Genomic DNA, 24,702 nt, shown 5'->3' with positions numbered 1-24,702 from the left:
TTTAGAGATTCTCGGATGTAATTAGTTTCAGAATTTTAAGAGTAAATCGTTTGTTTGTTATCTTTAAAGATTTTTATTACGATTAATCATCGTCCGAATTACGTTACCGAATTCCTTGTCAAGTAGGACACAAAATATAAATTGGAATTAGAAGTAATTGCCGCGTTGAGGGTTGATCACAAGGGTGACAGAGTGGAACTTTAAGAGCAAGTTTAAAGACTCGAGAAAAATGTACAGTTGTTAAAGAAACAAGTTACACAAATATTGAAGAAACATAAGCAGAAAAGTGGAAGGTTGAGGTACCTCCAGAGGACGAGTCTCGTGGAACCATTGGAAGGAGGCTGTCGGATAGGATTCGACACGCGTTTCCATGATCACGACCTCTCCCTCGGCAACGATTTGTGGTTGTAGCGGCTCGACGAACCTCGGTGCTTTCACCTCGTCCGTCTTGTCCTCGTGTTCTCTCACTGTAACAGAGCCCGAACTTCTCGCCTCCCCAACAGGATTTTGAACTCTAACCTCGTACTTGCCGCCATCTTTCTTCGCCACTTCGGGAATACGCAGTTCAGCAGTAGTTTCGTATATATTTATCAGGCGTTTATCAGACGGGATGATCTCGGCCCCGTTGCGGAACCATTTTACTTCCGGCGTCGGTTTGCTCTCGAAATCGGCCGACAAGATCAGTGGCTTTCCAAGTTCGGCCACCAAAGCTGGCAGGGGTCTGGTGATCCTCGGTGCTCGTAGAACTTCCGGTTTACTGACCTTTACCACGTTACTGATCACCAAGTTCGCTCTGCACTCGGCCCGGCCGAATTTATTCACAGCTCGAACGCGATAAATCGTCTCGTCCTCCTCGGTCGGCTGCAGTATGTGCAATTTCGCCTCGCCAGTTTCGGGATTGAAGGTGATTTCTCTGCCGTTCCGCGGCTTCAGCTCTTGCTCACCGCGGTACCACTTCACTTCCGGCACTGGTGTTCCAGTGACCACGCACTCGAGCACAGCTGGTTGGTGCTCCTCCACCATGAGAGGCTTAATGGGTGTCGCGAAGTGTGGCGCTACGCCTTCTTCCTCTTTTTCTGCGAAACGAAACAGTCGGTGAGTTTATGGCAGTTGCAAGGCGGAACGGTCACTGACAACGAGGCAACGGCACTGTAAAACTCAACATGCACAAAGTACAATTTCTTATAGTAAAACGAGTATGCGATAGTAGGATAGGACTTTGGTTTTTAGAATAGAATAACTTTAGAGTAGAAGCATAAGTAATTATTAATAAAAATAATCGTCGTTGTTTGTAAGAGGCTAGTAAGTTTAGTACCTGCCAGAGAAGATGTTGCTGATTCAAAGTAAAAATCAGATACTTCGAAAATGAAATTTTTTTTAAAGTTAGTAGGTTCGATAGGTTTCTTTAAAGTTGGTTGGTCAATTAAAGAAATGCTATAATAAAGAGAACACAGCAAAGGGTAAGGAAGCAACGTTCAGACTTCGCTTAGAAATTTCTTGAATTTCTGAACTCACAAGCGAATAACTTCTAAGCATTCGTAAATTCACAAATCATCAATCGAGAATTGAGCAGAAAACGATATCACACGAACGTCACAACACACACACACACAAATTTAGTACCGAATATCACGAGATTCACGGTGGACGTGGCTACTCCAGCAGGATTCGACGCTCTGCAGGAATACATGCCGGCGTCCTCCTCCTTCACCTTGGCTATTTCCAAAGAAGCGGTCGTTTCATAGATGGTCATTATATACTTCTCGCTGGCGTGAAGCTCCTGCTCGTTTCTGTACCATGTAATCTCGGGGAATGGATTGCCAAAAACTGTGCACGTGAATTTCGCGGTTGTTTCCGGTTGCGCGATAACGGGCTGCAACTTCTGAATGAACCTCGGGGCGATCTTTTTATCTTTATCCGTGATGGATATTTCTATCTGCGTACGCTGCTTGCGTTTCCTCTTACGCTCCTCCACTTTTTCCTCTTCGACTTTCTTTTCGACCTCGACTATATCCTCGGCGACTACGTCTTTAACCTTCTTCACTTTGACCTCTTCTACGGTCACTGTTTCGTCGACGACTTCTTCCTTTTCTACAGGAACAGGCACGGGTGCCTCTTCAGGTTTCTTCCTTGGTTTTCTCCATGGCATTTCAGCCACCGTTTCTTCCTTCACTTCTTCCTCTTCTGGTTTTTCCAATTTCGCCGGTTTCAATTCCGGTACCTCTTCTTTCTTAGGTATCTCCTCAGGTTTCTTTCTCTTCACGGGCTTCAGAGTTACCTTTTCGGGTATTTCCTCTTCCCGCGGTTTCTGAGGAACTGGCTTGAGACGAATTTCATGCTTCTCCTCTACTATTTCGGACACTTCTTCCTTTACGACTGGTTTAAGAACCACTTCTTCTACTTTCTCGATAAATTCTTCGCGTTTCTCGACTGGTGTCAGTTCCACCACCTTCTTCTCTTCTTCCGGCTTCTTTGGCTTTCGTCTTTTTCTCCAAGAGACTTCCGTTTCGACGACCTCTTCGACCACTTCGTCCTCTTTGCGCACCACTTCAGGTTTCATTTCCTCAACTTCGATCTTCTCCTCGACGACCTCTCTCACCGTTTCTTCCTTCGGTCTTCTCCACGAAAGCGCAGGCGCCTCCTCGGGTTTTTGTTCTTCGATCTCTTTAACTTCCACCTGGATTATCTCCGTAGCTTCCACTTTATGCTCAACGACCGTTGTTTCATCCAAAACCACTTTCTCCTGGTCGATCGGTACGACAGTGACTTCTTCTCGGAAGTCGACCACCTTCTTCGTTCTTTTGCCACGGCGCCATGGTAACACTGTTTCTGGTTTTTCCTCTTCTTCGGGTTTCTCTTCGACTTTTTCAGCAACCGGTTTTGGAACCGGTTCTAATTTCACTTCCTCTGGTTTCTCATCTTTTGGTTTCTCCAGAAGTTTGATTGGCTTCAATTTCACCTCTGGTTTCTTCTCTTCTTCCTCTGGTTTCTTCTTTTCTACAGGCTTCAAAATAACTTCTTCTGGCTTCTCTTCTTCTTTAGAAAGACGTTTGACAGCTTTTAATGTTACCTCTTCAGGTTTTTCTTCTTCTGGCTTTTCCAAGCGCTTGACGGGTTTCAATTTGACTTCTGGCTTCTCTTCTTCCGATTTTTCTTTCTTAACTGGCTTCAATTTTACCTCTTCCTTTTCTTCTTCTTCCTTAGGAAGACGTTTGACAGGTTTCAGCGTTACTTCTTCAGGCTTCTCCTCTTCTGGTTTCTCCAAACGCTTGACTGGTTTTAATTTAACTTCTGGTTTTTCTTCTTCTGGTTTCTCTTTCTTAATTGGTTTCAATTTTATTTCTTCCTTCTCTTCTTCTCCCTTAGGAAGTCGTTTCACTGGTTTTAGTATAACTTCCTCCGGTTTTTCCTCTTCTTCCTTTGGAAGACGTTTGACAGGTTTTAGCGTAACTTCTGGCTTCTCTTCTTCCGGTTTTTCTTTCTTAATTGGTTTCAATTTTACCTCTTCCTTTTCTTCTTCTTCCTTAGGAAGACGTTTGACAGGTTTCAGCGTTACTTCTTCAGGCTTTTCCTCTTCTGGTTTCTCCAAACGCTTGACTGGTTTTAATTTAACTTCTGGCTTCTCTTCTTCCGGTTTTTCTTTCTTAATTGGTTTCAATTTTACTTCTTCCTTTTCTTTCTCTTCCTTAGGAAGAAGTTTAACAGGTTTTAGCGTTACTTCTTCAGGTTTTTCCTCTTCTGGTTTCTCCGAACGCTTGATCGGTTTCAACTTAATTTCTGGTTTTTCTTCTTCTGGTTTTTCTTTTTTAATTGGCTTCAACTTTACTTCTTCCTTTTCTTCTTCTTCCTTAGGAAGTCGTTTCACTGGTTTTAGTGTAACTTCCTCTGGTTTCTCCTCTTCTTCCTTAGGAAGACGTTTAACAGGTTTTAGCGTAACTTCTGGCTTCTCTTCTTCCGGTTTTTCTTTCTTAATTGGTTTCAACTTTATTTCTTCCTTTTCTTTCTCTTCCTTAGGAAGAAGTTTAACAGGTTTTAGCGTTACTTCTTCGGGTTTTTCTTCTTCTTCCTTAGGAAGACGTTTGACAGGTTTCAATTTGATTTCCTGTTTCTCTTCCTCTGGCTTTTCTTTCTTAATTGGTTTTAACTTAACCTCTTCTTTCTCTTCTTCCTCCTTAGGAAGTCGTTTCACTGGTTTTAGTATAACTTCTTCTGGTTTCTCCTCTTCTTCTTTAGGAAGACGTTTGACAGGTTTCAGTTTAACTTCTGGTTTTTCTTCTTCTGGTTTTTCTTTTTTAATTGGTTTCAATTTTACCTCTTCTTTCTCTTCTTCTTCCTTAGGAAGTTGTTTGGCAGGTTTCAATGTTACCTCTTCTGGTTTTTCGTCTTCTTCCTTAGGAAGACGTTTGACAGGTTTCAGTTTGATTTCCTGTTGCTCTTCCTCTGGCTTTTCTTTCTTAATTGGCTTCAACTTTACTTCTTCTTTTTCTTCTTCTTCCTTAGGAAGTCGTTTTACTGGTTTTAGTATAACTTCCTCCGGCTTCTCCTCTTCTTCCTTAGGAAGACGTTTGACAGGTTTCAGTTTAACTTCTGGTTTTTCTTCTTCTGGTTTTTCTTTTGTAATTGGCTTCAACTTTATCTCTTGCTTTTCCTCTTCCTCCTTAGGAAGTCGTTTAACTGGTTTCAAAGTTACTTCTTCGGGTTTCTGTTCCTCTGGTCTTTCCAAACGTTTGCCAGGTTTCCATTTGACTTCTGGTTTTTCTTCCTCTTTGGGTTTCTCTTTCTCTTTTCGTCTGAAGACCAGCTCTCCTTCAGTTCGTTTTATGGTTTCTTCTTCTTTTTCTTCCTCAGGTTTGGCAGTTTCTTCTGGTTTAATCTCCTCTGGTGTTATTTTCTTAAGTGGTTTCTTACCACGTCGCCATGGCGTTCCAGTTGTCTCTTCTAAAATTTCACCATTCTCCACTGTTTTAGGTTTTTCCACTGGTTTTAGCGTTACTTCTTCAGGTGTTTCTTTCTCTTTGGGCATTTTCTGAATCGGTTTCAATGTCACCTCCTCCATCTCCACCTTCTCTTCCGGTTTCTTCTCCCTTCTCGTAGGTTTCAATACAACCGCAGAGAAGTCTTCAGTTTCAACATCTTTTATTTGCTTCTCAATTTTTTCTTTTCGAGGCTTGCGCCAGCCAACTTCAGACACTTCCTTCTCCTCTTCTTCAACTTTCTTTTCTTCGACAACCTTCTCTTCAACAGGTTTGTCTTTAACTCGTCGCCATGGCAATTCAGGCGCCTCTTCAGTTGGCTTTTCTTTTTCAGGAGCTCGAGTCACTTCTGGTTTCAGGGGTTTCACTTCCTTCTCTTCAACCTTTTCCTCCGGTTTCGGTTTCTCCACCGGCTTCAGTTTAATTTCTTCTGCAGTTTCTTCTTCCTTTGGAAAACGTTTAACCGGTTTCAGCGTGACTTCTTCTTTATCTTCTCGTTCTTCAGGTTTCTTGCCTCGTTTAACTGGTTTCAAAGCTACCGACTTGAAGTCCTCCATAGTCTCTTCTTCTTTCTTGATTACCGTTTCTTCTACAATCTTCTCTTTTTCAGCCACTTTTTCCTTCGGTTTCTCTCGTTCGAACGGTTTCAACTGCACCTTCTCCTCCTCTGGCGCTTTAGGTTTCGGTTTCTCAAATGGTCTCAGTTCTGGTTTCTCTCGTTCCTCCTGTTCTGGTTTCGCTTTCTGGAATGGCTTTAATTTGACCTCTTCCTTCGGTTTTTCCTCGGGTTTGCGTTTCGGAATGGGTTTTAGTTGCACGTCCTCCTTCTCTTCCTCTTCACGTGGAATGCGTTTGACAGGCTTCAGAGTCACTTCTTCTGGTTTCTCTTTTTCTTCCGGTGCACGTTCACGCCTGGCAGGCTTCAGTACAACCGATCGAATATCTTCAACCTGTTCTTCTTTCCTTTCCGGTATCTTTCGTGGAACCTTCTTGTCTCGAAGCCATGGGACCTTTTCTTCTTCTTGCTCTGGTTTCTCTTCAGGTCGAACATCCTGTGGAATCTCTGGCTTCTCTTCCTTTCGCTTCTTCCCTCGTACCCATGGTACCGGCACTTCTTCTTTCGCCTGTCTTTCTTCAGTCGTCTCCTCAGTCTTTGCTACGTCAAGAAGAGCGGTGTCCTCTTCTTCGTGGTACGGAATCGCTTCCGTAGGTTTCTTTTTACCTCTGGCCCAAGGAACCGGCACTTCCTTCGGTTTCTCCTCAGCCTCGACGTCTTTCTTTACGTCCAAAATCGTTTTATCCTCTTCTTCCTGATACGGCGCCTTTTCCTTCGGTTTTCTTTCTCTTCTCCAAGTTGCTACCTTTTCTTTCTTCTCTTCTTCGATCTTCTCTTCTTTGTCTAACTTCAGCAACTTCGTATCTTCTTCCTCCACGAATTGGGTCTTGTCTGTCACCTTTTGCAAGTCCACTTTCTCCAATGTTTCTTTCCTAATCTCCCTCTTCTCTGTTTTAGTCGGCTTCAGGGTCACTTCTTCGAGGCTTTCTCTACGAATTTCCTTTTGCTCAACCTTGGTCTTCTTCAAAATTACCTTCTCTTCGGTCCAAGGTTTAGGTTGTTCAACCTTCTCTACCGAAACCGACTCTTTCCTTGTTTTCTTCACTCGAGTGTCCTTGGTAACATCGAGCAACGTTGTATCTTCTTGTTCTACGTAGTCAGTTTTCTGTACCACGTCTTTCGCCATTTTCTCCGTAGTTTCTTTCGCAATAGATTTAAGATCCACCGTTTCCAGGCTCTCTTTTCGAATCTCAGATTTTACAGTCTTCGATGGTTTCAACTCCACTGTTTCTATCGTTTCCTTCTCAACCTCTTTCTTCACAGGTTTCGCTCTCTTCAACGTGACCTTCTCTTCGGTCCAAGGCTTCGGTCCTTCTGGCTTCTCTTCTATCTTTTCTTTCCTCAATTTCTTCACTTCTTCAGTCTTCGACACGTCTAATAAAGAAGTGTCTTCCTGTTCGAGGTATTCGGTCTTCTCGGTGATTTTCTCGGTGACTTTCTCGGTCACTGTCGTCGGAACAGGCTTCAAGTCCACCTTCTCCAAACTTGGTTTGCGCACTGGAAGCTTCTCTGTCTTCGATGGTTTCAGTTCCACAGTCTCTACAGTCTCTTTCTCAACTTCCTTCCTTAGAGGTTTCGACTTTTTCAACGTGATCTTCTCTTCCGTCCATGGTTTCGCTTGTTCCACCTTCTCCTCGATCTTCTCTCTTCTCAGTTTTCTAATCTCTTCGGTTCTAGACACGTCTAACATCGACGTGTCTTCCTCTTCAACGTACTCAGTCTTCGAAGTAGTTTCTTCCGTGACTCTTTCAGTAACGGTCGTAGGAACAGGTTTCAAGTCCACCTTCTCTAAACTTGGTTTTCGAACCGGAAGCTTCTCTGTCTTCGATGGTTTTAGTTCCACAGTCTCTACAGTCTCTTTCTCGACTTCCTTTCTTATAGGTTTTGACTTTTTCAACGTGATCTTCTCTTCCGTCCATGGTTTCGCTTGTTCCACCTTCTCCTCGATCTTCTCTCTTCTCAGTTTTCTAATCTCTTCGGTTCTAGACACGTCTAACATCGACGTGTCTTCCTGTTCAACGTACTCAGTCTTCGAAGTAGTTTCCTCCGTGACTGTTTCGATTACGGAACTCGTAGGAACCGATTTCAGATCCACCTTCTCCAAAGTAACCTTCTCGACTTCCTTCTTAACAATCCTCGAAGGTTTCAATTCCACGGGTTCTATCGTCTCCCTGGGGATCTCTCTTCTATCAGGTTTCGCTTTCTTCAGCGCAACCTTCTCTTCTGTCCAAGGTTTCGGCTCCTCCTTCTTCCTCGCGGTCTCGTCCACTTTCCTCGTGGTTTTGACGAATCTGGAGTCCTCTTCTTCCACGTAAGTCTCTGCCGTAGTTTCGTCCAGTCGAGAAACCTTCTCCTCGGTCGTCGACCCTTTCCTTGCTTCCTTCTTCGTAACGTGCTTCAAGTCCACAGTTTCCAAACTGACCTTTCCAATGTCTCTCTTCTCGATTCTCGCCGGTTTCAGTTCAACTTCCTCCAGTTTCTCTTTCGTTGTCTCTCGAGGTAGCTGCGGTGTTTTCTTCAACACTACAGCCTCCTCCGTCCAAGGCTTCACCAGCGACTCCGTCGCCTGTAATTTGTCCAGGGACGTGTCGCGAGATTTCGGTTTCGCTTTCCGCCATGGCGTCGCGTCACCGAGTCGAGGTCGATGATGAACTCGCCCCTTTCTCCAAGGCAACGACTCGTCCCCCGGTTGCAAGGGTATCTCGAGCGGCAATCCATTCTCGTCCGTGGTCAACGGCTCAAGGACAATGTCCTTGCCCAGACCTGTCGATGGTTTCACGCCGGTTTTCGCGCCTGGTCCCGTCTTCGCAGGCACTTCGTAATACGCCCCTTTCCTCTCTGCAATGGTACACGCGCGCACGGTGTAATTTTAATAATCTCGTTTCAGGGTGGCATCGTTGAGTCATCGTTCACACGGAAGGAAGGCTCCGCATCATGCTAAAAACAAGCTGGCAGCTGGACGATGCGCGCGGACGGTGAGTGGTAATAATATATTAGCGCATGCTGAATTATCCGCGGCTGTGGAATAGTTTATTTTTGGACTCGATTGCTTTGTTATTGTTGTTTAGTAGGTGTTTGACATTAGTAGAGTGGAATCCCATGTGTCTGAAATCTGTTCGTAAACAAATGGCTTACGTAGCGAGCGCGAACGCTTCGCGGAACACTTGATCAGTTCTATTTCTTTTGTTTTTTTTTCTTTGGTCGATTACTTCTGTTTACAAATATACGGATATACAATTTTAATATTAATAATATTAATATAATTAATATAATAATAATATTAATATTAATATAATTAATATAATAATAATATTAATATAATTTTATTATAATATTTTATATCTATATAATTATATTAATATTAATATAATATTAATATAATTAATATAATAATAATAATAATTTTATTATAATATATTTTATATTTATATAATTATATTAATATTAATATAATAATAATGTTAATAATATTAATATTATTAATATTATTATTATTATTAATATCAACAATATTAATATTAATATCAAAATATTACACGCTTCCACATTGAGTTTATTTATTGGAAGAGTTTCAATCCCAGGGTGCCAACAACATATCGTTATGCACTCGTTTGCTTTTTAATTTATGGAGTTAATCAGTGTGGCTCAATTTGACAGAAATCTACGAAATGTGGCTCAATCGATGAAAATTACGAAATGAAGAAGAATCTATGCTGTCAGAGCATAATAATTAACATGTTTTGTCATCGATAGTACCGACACTTGCTAAATTTTTTTATGAGTAATAAACTTGTTGCGCGGTTGATAATTTTTTTAGATTGCAAAATTTAGATAACGGATAACGTTGCGTGTAATACAATATATTGCAGCATTTTGCAAAAATCAAATTACGGTATAATAATATTTCAATGAAACGTGAAGATTCAGTCCAAACAATGAACTTGAAAATTCAGAAAACTCTTATACCGTAAAAATCATTCAATGTTAAAATATTCATTCTTTTTACAATTTATTACACTCAATTAAATAGGATTAAATTATTATATTGAATTACGACTTAATACAACCTTTATCGTACGAGGATATAACTTCGTGTATTAAAAGTAAAATAATATATTAAATAATACGTTCGTATATTAGAAACAAAATAATATCAAGAGAATGATGCATACTAATATAAACCTATTGATCTATGTCCATTTACATAAGACGAATTTCATGAAATTTAATATACATTGTACTCGTTGTTCATATTCGAAGTATTCGACATTCAAGGAAACAAAAGTATCATACACAAGTGGGTATATTTAAATTTAAAACACGCGCGAGACGAATATTCCCCAAATTTCAACCGACAGCTGTCAAAATCCGATACTCCTTTACGTTCCAAGTTCAAATGAAGCACAATCGCCCGTCTGCAGAAGTTGAAACAAGCCCGAAGTGATTTATCCCCGGCCATCTGATCGTTCGTTGTGTCTCGATTTCACGAACAATGTCGTCATTTGTGTGTCAGGCCTGAGTAACGTGCCAAGGGATATTTTTAATAATTACTCGCGACTGTGACAAACAACGGACAGAGAGAAATTTGGTGTCTGATCGTGGGAAAAACATAGGGAACGAACGACATCCTGTTTCAACACAATTTCGATTGCTAATAATAATATAAATATAAATAATAATAATGCAAACAATGATCAAAGGCTTTTCGGTTATAAAATACGCGATAAATCAAACCGTCCAATTAATCAACGCGTGACACGTTCACGACAATATCCGTCGGCCTTATAAATTTTCCCTTCGGGGGGGGGGGGGGGGACTCAAACGAGTGTAAATGCACTTGAAAATTTATATTTCGCAATTTTGGATGGACGGCCGGTGGAGCCGGGCCAAAGTCGACCTCGCCGAGGAGAAATCAAGGCAGATCGCCAGGCGGATCGGCCTTCGGAAACCAAAGTTATTCGGATTGTTAATATTCGGACGTGAAATAATAATCGCGATGAAGCACGATTCATTTTAAAAATAAATCACACCTGATCCAGGCGTGTAAACGTCGGGCTGCATTTTACGTAACCGCGATTTATCGTTGTTCCCTTCCGATCCAATGTAAATTCCCTTCGAAATTGTTATCGCGTTGCTTGCGTTTTCTACGATTTTCTTTCCTCTTTCTTTTTCTTCTTTTTCTTTTTTTTTCTTTTTTTTTTTTTAAAGCGTGAGGTAACGCCCGACTTTTATTCTCGAACGTTGGAACGCCTCCCGCGGTGGCGGTCGCTTGCCTCTGATCTCTTTTTTTCATTCTCGGCGGGAGGCTTCGAGCGTAATATCAACGAAAGCGTGGAACACGCTCGACTTAAACTTCGCGCGACTTTATTTTTAAACGTGACGAGAAACAGACGAATTCGTCATCGGTCAGCCAGAGGATCTGAAGCGAAACTTTTCCGCGGTGTTGGTGTTTCGTTCTTTTTTTTCCTCGCTGGTATTTTTAAATCGTTTCAGTTGATCGCGAACCTCACGCGATATGAATCAAGACGGAGCGGAGTGAAAATGAGTTCTTTTGTCGAGCGGATTAGTCATAACAAACGTGACTGCAGCTCTATGAGCTTCTATTCGACAGAGTTAAACGGTGAAAATAATTCTAAAAATACTGATAGACGCGAAAAGTGTGATATAAATAGAAGTTACAAGTTAATTTATAATTTATGCAATTTCATCGATTTGTCGATATCTGTCCAAGTCCTTATCATGAAATTTTTCTTTCATTAAATTTTATTCGAAACTGGAATGTTAAGTGAGATTTCTCGAACTTTAAATCAAAGCCAAATCCATAATAAGTTATTGAATGTTTAAAGAATACAAATAGAAAGTTAAACTTTTAAACTTCAATTATTATCATTTAATCTCGGTAGTTTTAATATTCAACAATGTTCTGTCAATGAATCCCCCGTTTCACATTCTCGGGCCATCGTTTCAAACATCCGTTCACCATCAATTTAACCCTAATCTGTTCGTCATTTTCCCAATTGTCATCGACATTTACAACAGTTATAATACTTTCAACAGTTCTCTTCATTATATAGTAATAACAGAGTCTACGTGTAATAATAATAACAACACTTGTAAATATATTTCCTCTATAAACATAAAAATTTACTGGTTATTGCTGTCTACGCGAATATGAAAAATAATACACCGTATTAGCATTCAAATTGAATGTCAAAGAAATTTCTTTCATCGGAAGATATCTGTCTTGAAAAACGAGACTCTATAAATCTTTTCCATCGTGCCAACCAAACATCATCCTCGTCGTCTCTGTCTTCTGCGATGGTAGACACGGTTGCTCGCATGGCGGGCAAGTTGCAACGCGGAAGCTCCTCGTTTAGCATTCCAAGCTCGCTAATAACCTGGCTACGGCGGGTCATTATTCTAGGGAAGAAGGAGGTGACGGAGACGGCGGTCGCACGCACAATTTCCCACTTGAAATGAAAAAGCTGAGCACGACCGGTCGTAGAGGGGGCAACGGTGATGCATGCATCTCGGGCACTTTCAGCAATGTCAGATGCCGAGCGAATCGTGGTGGGGAAACTCGTGGCCTGACGCCACTACGCACACCTCTACCCCAAGCTTCTAGTCTAGCCTTAATAGTCATCCACTGGAAGCCGGAGACGATCAAGCCGGGACGAAACCTCTTTCTCTGGATACCGATCATCCACACAGCGATCTACCCTTTTTATTTTTTCTTCTTCTTTCTTTTCTTTTCGGTGTCACGAGACAGGTGACATTCAAGTGGTGTTCAAGTGGGCAGTGAAACGTGATTTTGTGACCAAGTTTCAATTGATCGATCGGTGATTGAACGTGGTGGTTGACAGTTGGCTGCCTTCGATCGGGCTGCATCGGTTTGCTTTTTCAACAACCGCCGGACAATCGCTGGTCCGATCGAAGTGCAGCCGCGCTTGAACTGGACACGTTTGACTCTTCAACGAGGTTGAACGTCGCGAAGGTGGTGCGATATTTTGTTTCTTTCTTTGCGAACGAATTCACGTGGCGCTGAACGATGCAAGTGATATTCGGTGCGGTTGGTGCGTACAATCGTGGTGCTCGGTCGAAGTGACAGACTCGCCGGTGGGAATACACGGAGAGTTCGTCGTTTGCTCGTTTTTCTTCGTTGTTTTTTTTTTTTTTTTTTACAGCAAGTCGTCGATGCGTTGTTTTTGGATTTATTGGATTTCTAATGAATTATTCATGAGTTTTGTTTCTATGACAGATTCATCTCCCGCGGACTTTGGGTGGCTCGTGTTTCTATTTTCGAGGTACGAGACTCGTGCACCAGGATAAAAATGAACGTGAATCTTCTCATCTTTTTTTTTTCTTTTTTTTTCTTTTTGTTTTTAGGAGCATGATTCACCCACGATGAGCAAGAACAAAGCGTTGTTTATAGTGTCGAGTCTCGTCCCTCGGGTACATATGCGAGTGGATGCAGTGACACACACTGAGATCTAATGGGTGACACACAAAAATTTATTCGATGAATCACGAACGATTGGAATGGTCATGTACAAAAATAAAAATAAAATCAACGTTCAGCGAGACGTGGTTGTCCCTGACCTTCTTCTTTCCCTCGCTCACGCTAATTCATCCGATTTCGTTTCTTTCTTCCCTCCCCCCCCCCTCTGCCTCTCGCTTTTTGATAATTCGAGTTTGTCAAACCTTGTCTCTATCGCAATGCAACAATGTAATTACTTCAATATTAGTTTAGTATCGTTCGGTGATCGCAATATTACAAAAGAAGATCGCAGTTGTAAATTATATATTTTTATGTCTGTCGTATTGAATAAACGAATACAAGTTTAAGCCGATTAACAGGATCTTACAGTTGTTTCGGTTTCAAATCGAATTGTTATTTTATATTCTTTGTTTCACACGCCGATCAATGAGACTTTACAATCAACAATAGCAATCACAAAATGTTGTTGTTATAAAAAAATTTCATATTCTTCGAATCAATAAAAGAAAACGTACAAAATATGGAAGAATATATAAAACAAATACTCTTCGTATAATTCAGACGTCATCTCTATTTAAACTTCAAAAAGAAAAAAAAAAAAAAAAAAAAGAAACCTTCTCGCCTCTTCTCTCTTACTTATTGTTCAGAAAACAGACGTCATTAGACGTCTCAGTTTCTCAATCATTTGGTTGGAACGTAATCCAACTAGCTATCGCCAGAGAGATCGCAGTTTCGAAACTCGGTGTTCGAAACTTGGAAGCCGAACAGTTGAAGCGTCGCAGAGTCCGTTTCCGCTCGCCTCGCGAAGCGAGAGGAAGCCGAGAGACGATCTTCTTTCGGTTGGATCTCGGGTTTTTCGACACCTCCCGCGTCGAGTCTGCACACGATCTCCGGCCACGAGCGGCTGCGGATTTACCAGAAATAATTCCTTCCCGCCTTCCAGAGTGCGCTGACACGCGCTCGCTCTCCCCCGTATTATTTCTAGCGGGGCTGAATCACCGGGGCAGCTGCGATCGAGCCGAAATAGTCGGGTTTCGTCCTCCCTCCTTCGAAGCTTGGCACGACGGACGAGAAATGGCTGCTGTTTCGGTTGGGGGGGGGGTGAAGAGGAGGGGGTGGTTGAGATGTCAGGCCGCGGAAAAGAAGAGACGAACGCACGCGGAGGATGAATCAGCGCGCGGTTTCTTTCTTTCTTTTTTTTTCCTCCTTCGTGTCCACCGATGTAGACTGGCTGTTGGCAGTTGTCTTCTTGGTGCTTCAGGTGGTCGCTGATTCAAGGTCGTTGCCAGGCGAACAGAAGTAGCCGAAGCCTGAAGATGTTTCTTCTTCTGGAAGGATCTTCGAAGGGTCGTAGACGTGATGCGTGTCTCGTTGTTTGGTTGGAGTTTCATTTTTTTTTAAATTTTAGGACAGTATAGCCGGGGACTTGTAAACGAGGCACTCGTTATTTCACATATTTCTCAGAAATTTCTCTGGAAGATTTTTCCGTAGGAAAATCAGGAGGGCCACAAACTCTGTCTGAAGCATTATTTAGAGGTTAAGCAAATGAAGTGATGTTTTTCGATATTCTTACGTAAATTTGAGCTCATTTGAAGATGCTGTTTTAACCTTCCAATATTTTGTCGTAGCCCTCGACTTGTTCAAAGTAATTGCCAGATTATAACAAATGCTCCGTTTCAATATAAACATTGGATATATAATTTACTATAATTATTGAATTTAATTATCGTATAAACATATTATAATTTTCGTCACTGACAAATACAATTCCCCAGTGTAGCATCGGGCAGGATTATACAGGTCATGGGGCAAGGTTAAGAAATTCCTGAGAACAGGGTACAGAGAACAGAAAACGGGATTTTACAATCGTCGCTCGATCTTCGTCCTCATTTCCCGTGGACACGCATGTTATTTCGGCATCTCGAAATCATTAGTTCGGGCAACCGTAATTACCTCCCGCGAAATGGTTTAATAGCTGTGATCTCATAGCAGGAGCGTACGCACGCTTGAAATAAATCCGCGGCGCGGTACGGTGATAAATTTTCTTGGTCCTTACCCAGCTCTAGAATCTAACGCGAACCTTATTTATGGTCGACGGTTAACGTGCCAGCTTCGTGTTTTTCTTTCCTTTTTTCTTTTTTTTTTTTTTCCGCACGTCCTTTCACCTCAATACTGTTTCACGACTGTGCCCGTTGCTCATTGTCTTTGGCCAATTAAAATTTCTCAGAGACTCGGCGACGACACGCGATACCGTTTGATCGATGAAAACGTTACGGCCTGTCGTATATTTCACGCGTCGCGCGTTGGCCAACGTAACGAGTGATTTAATTATTAGAGATGGGATCGAGCAGGTTCGAATCTTTGATCGTTGGATTTTATAAGTATTTCCAAGCGTGTTCGAGTCAACACGGGATAGTTTTCAATGCCATTGGTAAGATAAAAGTGAGGTCGAACATCTAGAGAAAGTTTCGAAACTTTCAACCCTCTCAGTCAGTAAATTATTTTAACAGTATCAAATTTCACAATTACGCAAACCAAATCGTCAGTCGTTTAAAATTATTACAAAACCTACCTAATTATTATTATTAATGTAATTTCAATCTACAACTTGCTCATATAAAATGAACATGTTCACTGTGACTAATATTTAAAGCTGTAAAAATTATTACGAAATTATTATTATTAATGTAATTTACATCTGTAACTTGCTCATATAAATTGTTCCAAATATACTTTTTCACTTTCAAGTGTTGCGGTCGAAACCCAAGTATCGAAACGAAACTCAAGTATCAAACTTAACTCGTGTAAAATGTATACATGGAACTTGAACTGCGATAAAATGTGTGAAAATTTGTTCGTATAAATTAAATACACCTCGTAGAATATACCGATGATCGAAAATTTTGCATACCACTTGTGAAATCTCTTTCTTTTCAAATACTTCGCAGCGATGTTCGAAGAGCCAATAAAACGAAACTCACAATCAGATCGAACTTGACTCCGATTCCTAAGCAGTGTATTGGACTTGATCCCATCCCTATTAATCACGATGATCCGTCTCGGACCAACTACCCTTCGCGCGATTAATCAAACGGCCTGCACGACGAAACAGGTCCAGATTCACGGTCTAATTTTGCATCAGGTCGCCGGATCGTAACGGTGTCGAGCGAGGACCGGTCAAGTAACATGACGATGATCCACCTGGCGAGAGTTAAAACGCGGCTGGAGAACGCCTGGAGAACACGAGAACCTCGCCGTTCCGTACAACGAAGCATCGAGCGCTCGGCGCGACGCGGCTGGCATGCAGAAAATGAAAAAAAAAAAAAAGGAAAAGAGAAAAAGAAAAATGACGGAGAAAAACTCCTTTGTTTCCGGTCACGGTGTTGCACAAATTACTATGTGCGTCTGTTCTAGTTTCTAAGCGCAACTTAAAGAACTCGCGGGGAGATGATTGTTCTTGGTGCTGCGGTAATTGTTGCAGATGGTTGATGTTTCATGGTCTGAATGTATTTTACGGTTCTTGGATTATATCAGTGGACTTTTGTGTTGTTTCGTTGCGTTTCAATTGTATGAATTATCATGGCGGGATGTCCAAAGTTTATAATTAAAGTGTGCTTTTAATAGTGACGTGTCTTTCTTCTTGTAAAGGAGTTGAGGTTTTTATGAATTTGTTGTATTCGATGTATTGTTTAACGTTTAATATTTTAATAAGGTGAGAGAGGTATATTATAGGTGGAAAAAATTTTGTATGTCTTTCGAAGATGTCCTTTGTAAGTTAGCAGTGAGCTAGATATTTAATAAATTATGGCCCTTCTTCATTCTCCATTTCCCCATTTAAAGTGTTTCCCATTTCAGTCGAATTTCTTGAACGTGTTGTATTCTTTTAATTAATTTAACACGTTCGCTAGGAATTATGTTTCTCTATTGCAAAACATCGAGAAAGGAGGAATGTCTTCCAATAGTTTTATCAATGAATTTAATTTAATTTCGTACTTAAATTTCGGAAGAGAACAGAATAATTTTTATAAACTTCTCAATTGTAAATACATCAACGTCCATAGAATCCTTAAAAATAGACATTCCATATTTTTAGCCTAACTCTCCATTTCAGTTTCGCACTAAATAATTTTGAAAATTTCTCAAAAGATTCAGATGTTTCATTTTCAATTTGCATTCCCCTAATCTTCGACTTTTAATTTTCCACTGAAGCAACGCCTCGACAAAGAATTCAAGACTCGCAGCGAACGTGATAAATAAAACTCAATAGCATCAACCAAAATTATAGTTTCTCGGTGATAACGTACGATACTCGTCAAAGTAAATTCCTCGAGGGCAAATTAACTTCTTCGGACAAAACGAAGAGACGAAAATTTCCTTCTGCGTTCGCGAAATAAATAAAATCGCGTGAGTCCAACTCGCGAAGACGACGGATTCTAGACCCCACGTGAATTTTACCGTATGTTCGGGGAGTTCTTCACCGGCGACCAAATATAGCCGGGTAATGTAATACACGTCACGTGGTCAGAAATAGCCTAAGAAGAGGGCCTAGCCGAGTGTGCACACGGCACTGCTCGCCTGTGGTACCGACGTCCCTCGTTTTGTAACGAGCCGGACTACCAGAAGCGATGAAGAAAATACGTTTACCTCTTCACGCTCGTTAAACCAGTTACCAGAGAGAAAGGTGATACCGAGGGAACAGAAACGCGGATCGTAAAACACGGGTACACGCGTACGCGTGGAAAAGCTCGCGTCGACGAACTTCGGTCCCGCGCGACTTCGAATTTTTCACAGCTGTTTCACTCGACTTTTAACGCTGGAACTACCAAAATGGTCAAAACGCTCAATCGATCGTTTTTTTTTTTTTTTTTTTTTTTTTTCAAAAAATTTTTTTTTTTTTTTTTTTTTTTTTTCAGAAAGATTTTCTGTAATTTTCTGTGGATTTAGAATAGAGTTTGTACTCTATTTTGTTGTAAGATATACTAGAACAATGAGGAATTAATAATTACTCGGAAAAATTATCTGGACTAGAGTAATGGATTTGGATGATTTTTAAAGATTTTACGATGGTATATTTTTTTTTTATTTAATCGAAGAATCAGTAATTATTTGGAGACATCGCCCGAGATAAAATGATGATTTGATTCAAAGTGTATTTGAAATTTTATCTAATTAAATAATAAATAACAGCCTTGCATAATTTTATAAATTTGTAACAGTGCCTAAGTAGAGATTTCTTCATCTTCGTGCATTCATTTTATAATTCAAGTTTCATACTCTAAGCGTTGGTAGTTCTAGCGTTAATATCGAATAAGGATAGAATATTTACTACTTTATCCTAATTGGAGATCGATACGACAAGTTATCAAAGTATATTATTATTAATATAGCAATTTGTTTTCACTGAAACAGTTAAATTTGTTCTCTTGGTAAAATGATCGAAGCGTTCTTAGATTATGAGATTTTATTGTTCTTTTCAATAAAAGAAAGCGAATTTCAGAATTTAAGCTGTTAATTCGAATTTCGAGTTCAAACGAAAACTGGAAAAAGCAGTTACGTCATCGCTCAAAAAATTAAAATAAATCGATGATATACTTATAGTGAATACAGGTTAAACCGAGATAAAGAAAAGAAAAAAAAGATCGGTATTACCGATCCGAAGTCGGTTTCAACAGTAAAAACTGGTCGTCGTTAAATCAACGATATTTTACTAAATATGCAGATGTTTTGGACAAAACAAGTTCGTGATATTATGCCATCCTTTCGTATCATGTAAGAGTGCCATTTTCATTCAAACAAAGAACACACGACAACGTGTTTACTTTTTAAGAAACACACTAATAAAATAATATAAACATTTCTCAACCATCTTGTCGTAGAAAAAAGTATAATTGCCACTAAATTTGCAACATATGTACATCACTTCCATTTTATTTCAACGAAAATGGTCCTTCCTCAGATTGTGACAAAGATTTTCATAAACGATCTACGTCCACCTACTAAATTCGTATTGTTTTAACGTTCCAATCTCTAATTCATACGTATGTTTGTATCTGTTTCTCACACACGCTTCGTAGCGTGGATATATCTCTAATTCTAGAGCAACCTAAAACTTCCGAGAAACCACGGAATAGCCAAAACTCCGTTATACCACGGACGTTTCCACTGCTGAACGCCGTTTTTGCTTTCGTTCCCGTCGTCAAATATAGCCGTGCATCTGGACTCGGGCTTTCGAGTAAAGTAGCAAACACTTCGCCGCCCCGAGTTTCCTTCCCGTTATTTTAGCCGCGATTATATCTGCCAAGTGTTGCAGCGTGGAATCGCTCGTTAACCGGCTCGCGACGACTCGATTGTCCGATCGATCGTCACGCTGATTAAGAACCGCGCGCGGACTATTTTCTGCCTCGCCTTGTCCTCCACGATTTCCCTCAAACATGTCCGACGAAGAATCTTCCCGATTTTCCGTGCTGGCCAATTGTTTTACGAGCCGTGATTCATACCGCGTTTCCCACCGGATTGGTACACTGGCGTTTCGTAAGCAAAACTCGCGGACGAATTTATGGCGCTGGGAGAACGTGGCGCTGGCAATTACGTCGCCGAGTGCAAAAGTCAATTTACATTCGCCACCCCGGTCTATATTCGTCCGCTGTTTGGCGGATTCCGGTCGAAGATCTCCCCGCCCCTAATGGGAGATTTTTCCTTTATTTCTGAACCCGTCATGGGAAATTCCTCGTCGTAGGTTAAAATATCCCCTTGAAAGGGTTTCCTTTTGCTCGATCGTGAGATCCTTCAGAGCACGATTCTTAACCTTTTGTGCTGGAATGAATGCGCTGGTTTTTTGTCCCCAAATTGCAACGTTTCCTCAGTTTTAAGTATATTTAAATGTAAATACGGGCAAAACAAATGATAGGTTTGATACTTCTTAATAATTTCTATCCAGTAATGTCATACCGACTATCAAAAGAAAAAAGAAAGCGACGAATTATTGTACACGGCTCGGTCACTCGTTATGGCCCGCGAACCAGTTGCCAGCGCAAGGGGTTGAAACGCGATGTTCCAAACCACGATTTTTCACGGTTGAGTGACTCTCTCAGTACTAACTCAGTAAAGAAGATTTCGTTTCAAGTATTTAACATACTCTAAACGATCGCGTTATCGCCTTTCATTGAAATTGGCGATTTGAGGAGATATGGTTGTCGCAGATCTCTCTTCGTGTTTCAGGGAACGTCGAATCCTACTCTTTCAATTCACGTTTCTCCATTTTACAACATTTTACACGAACGAGTATCGGATGACACTCATCCTTTCTCCATCGCACAAATAGATTCGATAATGAATTTCGAGATGCCGTGTGTATAACATGATCGGTTTAGAATGACGTGAATCCGTCATCGAATCGGCAACAAACCAGGCTTTTGCGCATTTAAAATATTCGTTTTTATTGGCCTTTCCATTGTACAATAATAAATAAGTTCGATTAGTAGAATGTTAAAGGATAAATCATCGTCTGCGTGTGACTATATAAACTTCATTCACGTCGGTGTTGACTAACTAAATAAATCATTTCTAACGTGTGTAATGCATCGTGTGGTTAACGTGTACATTTATATATATATTTTTTATTTTTAATAATGAACATTGACACTAAATCGAACGAGTAAACGAGTTATGTGTCCGTATTTTCGAAATGAAAGTATCTCTCACTCTCTTTCTCTCACTCTCTCTCTCTCTCTCTCTCTCTCTCTCTTTTTCTCTGCCATTCATTGATTTGGTCGCTCGGCATGTCGTTCGATCTCACTGTGATCGAGCTCTATGTTTTATAATAACGCGGAAGCAAAAGGAGACTCGGCAACGTTCTCAAAATTTCATCGATCCGAAGCACCACTACCTCGGCACATTTTTTTTTTTTTGGCTTTCTCTCTTTCTCTTGGATTCGACGCTGATAAGACGCTCGTAGACGTGTCTCGCTCGCGAATCGCACCTTTCGTTCGGGTAAAGAAAGAAAGTCGGCTACGTTTGTCTTGTCGGTCGAATCTTCGAATCCTCGGTCTCCGCCTTATACGAGTTCAACTCTACAAAAACGTTTCCACGATTCCAAATTAAGTTAATTCCACCGTTCAATTTTTTCAGCACCACCTTCGCGACATTTGTCATCTTTCAACTCATTGCAACTCCCTCTTCATCGATTCTTACTCATTTCTTTTACCCTCGTGTGTTTGCCATTCCGATCATTATCAACCTCTGATTATTTCATTTCTTGTATTGTATGCACAGGTATGCGTATATATATATATATTTGTTCTGTTTTTTTTTTTTTTTTTTTTTTAAATTCAAGCAACACATACAAATCGGAAACTTGTCGTTCTACGTCTCCGTAATTTATGTCACTTTCCTCGTTTCACTCGCTCGTCCACTATGATCTTTTTTTTTTCTATTTTTTAACTTTTTTGGAAAAAAGAGAAAAAAAAAACAAAAAGAAAAACACGACGAGTTAGTAACAAAAAGAAAAAAAAAAACTCCCCGGGCTCGCTCGTGACTTTGATTACGGGGTCGGGAAACAAGGGGTTGAACAGTGGTAACGGTTCGCTTGGTGAGTTAGGGTTTCTTCTTCTTTTTTTTTTTTAATTTTTTCTTTTCTTTTCTTTTTTAGAGAGAAAAACAACAAAAAAAGCGGAAAAAAAAATAAAAATACGCACGGGTATATCCTCGATGGTTCGCGTTCGACGGAGGAACGCGTGCTTTTGAGACAATTTTAATAACAACGTTCGATCACTCGTATCATACTTGTTGATCCTCTTAATTAATCTACGTTCATTCTTTTTTTTTTTTTCTCATTACCAAGTATGATAGAATATTGTGTAATGAAGCTCATTAAAGCGACAAGTGTTTTCTTCTTTCAAATGTTTTTAATTCATTTCAAATATATTTAAATTCTTTTCTGCGCAAGTGAGAAATTGTTTCAAATACGCGCGCGTTTCTCCGTCACGCACCCAGAGGCTTATCCCGTCGATTCAATCGCGTTTCGTGTTAGCAATTGAATTTGTATCTTTTATTCAGTTCTTACTTTTGACGATGAGCTTGGCGGAGGTTTCGACGGTGCCGGCCGACGTGGTAGCTCGGCAGGTGAAGGTGCCAGTGTCCTCTTCGTAGGTGGTCGCTATCAGTAGCACGGCATTATTACTTTCGTGAATCATCTGGAATTCAGACATTTCCATTTCCAATTAGTTTAGCCACGATAGAAGATCTGAAATCCTCCTAGGAAAATATCTAGTTGAAGATTCAGGAAAACTTAATCCCTTCAGAATTCTAACTAGAACTATCAAGGACTATACCATAGAATTTCCATCACAGATGTTGAAGTAAACAAAAAAAAAAAAAAAAAATAGACAATAAAATATACAGGCTTTTATTTATGTATTTATGTATTATTATCATTATTTATTATATTATTATATTTATTATAATTATTATATATTATTATTTGTTATATTATAATAAATAATGATAATAATATTAATAATATTATATATTATTGTTATTTATGTCTATTATGTATTATTATTTATATATTATTTATTATATATTATTTATATATATATTATTTATTATATTATTTATATATTATTTATATATCATTATTTATTATATATTATATATTATTATATTTATCATATATTATATATTATTATATTTATTATATATTATAATTATTATATATTATTATTATTTATGTATATTATGTAGGCTTTTATTTTTATAAAAAAAATTTTTAAAAATACTGTTTTACATCTATATAATATATCCAACAGAAATCATGAATTAGTCATTTCGGTCGTTCTAGTTGCTGGTGGCTGAAGCGTAAAGTTTGTCGTCAGAGAAATTGAAATGCAACGAAGAGCACAAGCAAACGATTAATCGCGAAGTTCAATTTCGTTCGTACTGCGAATGAATATTGTATTGTATCATTTAGCGAAATTAAATTTTTGAGATCTTCTTCAAAAATTTATTTACTGTCAGACGAAGTTTGATTTTTTTCTCTCATTCGTTTCGGATAATAATAATTCTTCTAACAATTTTCTCATGCGTTCTATTCCTCGATCCCAACAGATGTGTCGCTGGTTAAAATAAATATATCGCAATAATGTTTTGAACAAACATGGATGTCACACGATACTGCAAATAAAAATTCCGAGCTCGACTTACCTGGAAATCAGGTGACTGAGGGATCAGGGCACCTTCGCGATACCATTGGATCGTTGGCTTTGGTTTAGCTGGAGTAACTTGGGTCTTGAACTGTGCCGGTTGCCCTTCCAGGACTATTTGATCTTTCAGTGGTGTCAATTTGGGGAGAACGTCAGCTGCGTCGGGGGCTAGACGAACATTATCGTTTAATCATATCAAGAGACAAAAGGGAATTTCAGGTTGGCGAGAAACAACGACTCTTACCAAGAACTTTAAGATTGGCTGAGGTAGTTACATCGCCGGCTGGATTCTTGGCGATGCATTTGTAAACGCCCTCGTCTTCGGGGAAAGCTTCGGAGATCCTCAGGGTACAGAGGTCGCCTTCCTTTTGCATTTGGAAGTACTTAGATGGCTTGATGACCTGCGATCACAAATAAACTTCATCTGACGCGAATGTCTTTTAAAAACAATTTTGAGTAAAATCTTTCTCACTAAGATTAAAATCAAATAGAGATTGATGAATTATTTGCACAATGTTATTTATCTTAAATTATCAAAAAAAAAAAAAAAAAAAGGAATGATCTGTTTCCAATTGTTCCAAGAAGATGGTGCAATCGATCATGAATTTCTATATATTAATTTCAAAAAAAGTTCATGGAGCTGATGGATGTTGCTAAAGCTCGAGTATTTGGGCAGTATTTCATCTTGTTGTCTCGTTCCTTGATATTTCAAAAAAGCAATTTATGTATTTACAGTTTTTGGAATGTCGTTCGTACCTTGTCGCCTTTCTTCCATTGTACCGTTGGCACCGGTTTCCCGGTGATTCTGCACGCGAAGGCGACGGATGTTCCCTCCCTGATAGTTTGATCTCTTAACGGCTCCAAAACCGTGGGTGCCTTCTCGACGCCTGGCGTCGTCGGTTTCGCCGTCTTGGCGGGCGATTGAGGTCCTCGAACCGTACATTCAGCATCGCAACGTGCCTCTCCGGCGCTGTTTATCGCGACGCACTCGTACTTGCCCGAATCTTCTGGCACTGTCTCCAAAATCAACAAAGTGTAGGTGTTGTCTTCCTCGAGCGTCTTGTAACGAATGTCCGCCGTCACCTTCTTGCCATTCTGCAACCATGAACGAACACACGCGGTTAATTTAACCGGCGAAATCAGATAGAACATATTTTGAAATTTCTTTAATTCTAATCTTTAGAAAATTTAATTATTCTTGGTTAATTTTATCGGTAAAGCAAAAGTAGTAATGATCTTTAAAGTGAAATCTGCCCTGTCTCAGTTTATCTCTAAGAAGTTACTGAAAATTGTGATTATCCAATCTGTTGAATCGTTCTTTCATTTTCAGTACTGTCACAACACATATCAACGTCTGTAGCTTTTTTTAATTCTCTACATACTACTTTATTCTACGAATAAAACATTAAACTACAA

At 39.9% G+C, this 24,702-nt stretch overlaps 2 protein-coding genes across 3 annotated transcripts in view; one reads left to right on the top strand and one right to left on the bottom strand.

The window, feature by feature from the left end:
* The window catches only part of LOC122532898 (titin), a 131,770-nt gene that overhangs the window by 57,555 nt on the left and 49,513 nt on the right, over positions 1 to 24,702 (bottom strand). Inside the window, exons 36-45 of one of the 2 annotated variants that reach the window (XM_043662081.1) lie at positions 24,043 to 24,381; positions 23,531 to 23,687; positions 23,288 to 23,454; positions 22,149 to 22,278; positions 4,724 to 8,427; positions 4,262 to 4,504; positions 4,010 to 4,102; positions 3,200 to 3,685; positions 1,624 to 3,037; positions 304 to 1,076 (exon numbers count right to left, since the gene is read on the bottom strand). In XM_043662081.1, the coding sequence (XP_043518016.1) occupies positions 304 to 1,076; positions 1,624 to 3,037; positions 3,200 to 3,685; positions 4,010 to 4,102; positions 4,262 to 4,504; positions 4,724 to 8,427; positions 22,149 to 22,278; positions 23,288 to 23,454; positions 23,531 to 23,687; positions 24,043 to 24,381 (7,506 nt within the window). Of the gene's footprint in view, positions 1 to 303; positions 1,077 to 1,623; positions 3,038 to 3,199; positions 3,686 to 4,009; positions 4,103 to 4,261; positions 4,505 to 4,723; positions 8,428 to 13,080; positions 14,913 to 22,148; positions 22,279 to 23,287; positions 23,455 to 23,530; positions 23,688 to 24,042; positions 24,382 to 24,702 lie in introns of those variants that run through there. The other variant, XM_043662082.1, reaches the window with a different exon arrangement.
* On the top strand, positions 8,470 to 12,961 carry LOC122532901. Its single transcript, XM_043662084.1, has 2 exons — positions 8,470 to 8,564; positions 12,014 to 12,961. Exons 1-2 carry the CDS (start codon positions 8,524 to 8,526, stop codon positions 12,360 to 12,362), a joined length of 390 nt encoding a protein of 129 aa, XP_043518019.1. The 5' UTR covers positions 8,470 to 8,523; the 3' UTR covers positions 12,363 to 12,961.

The sequence above is a fragment of the Frieseomelitta varia genome, unplaced genomic scaffold (assembly GCF_011392965.1).
Source record: "Frieseomelitta varia isolate USP_RPSP 00005682 unplaced genomic scaffold, Fvar_1.2 scaffold_480, whole genome shotgun sequence".
Classification (NCBI taxonomy): domain Eukaryota; kingdom Metazoa; phylum Arthropoda; class Insecta; order Hymenoptera; family Apidae; genus Frieseomelitta; species Frieseomelitta varia.
The sequence above is the reverse complement of the archived record's forward strand: the minus strand, read 5'-3'. Positions and strand labels throughout refer to the sequence as shown.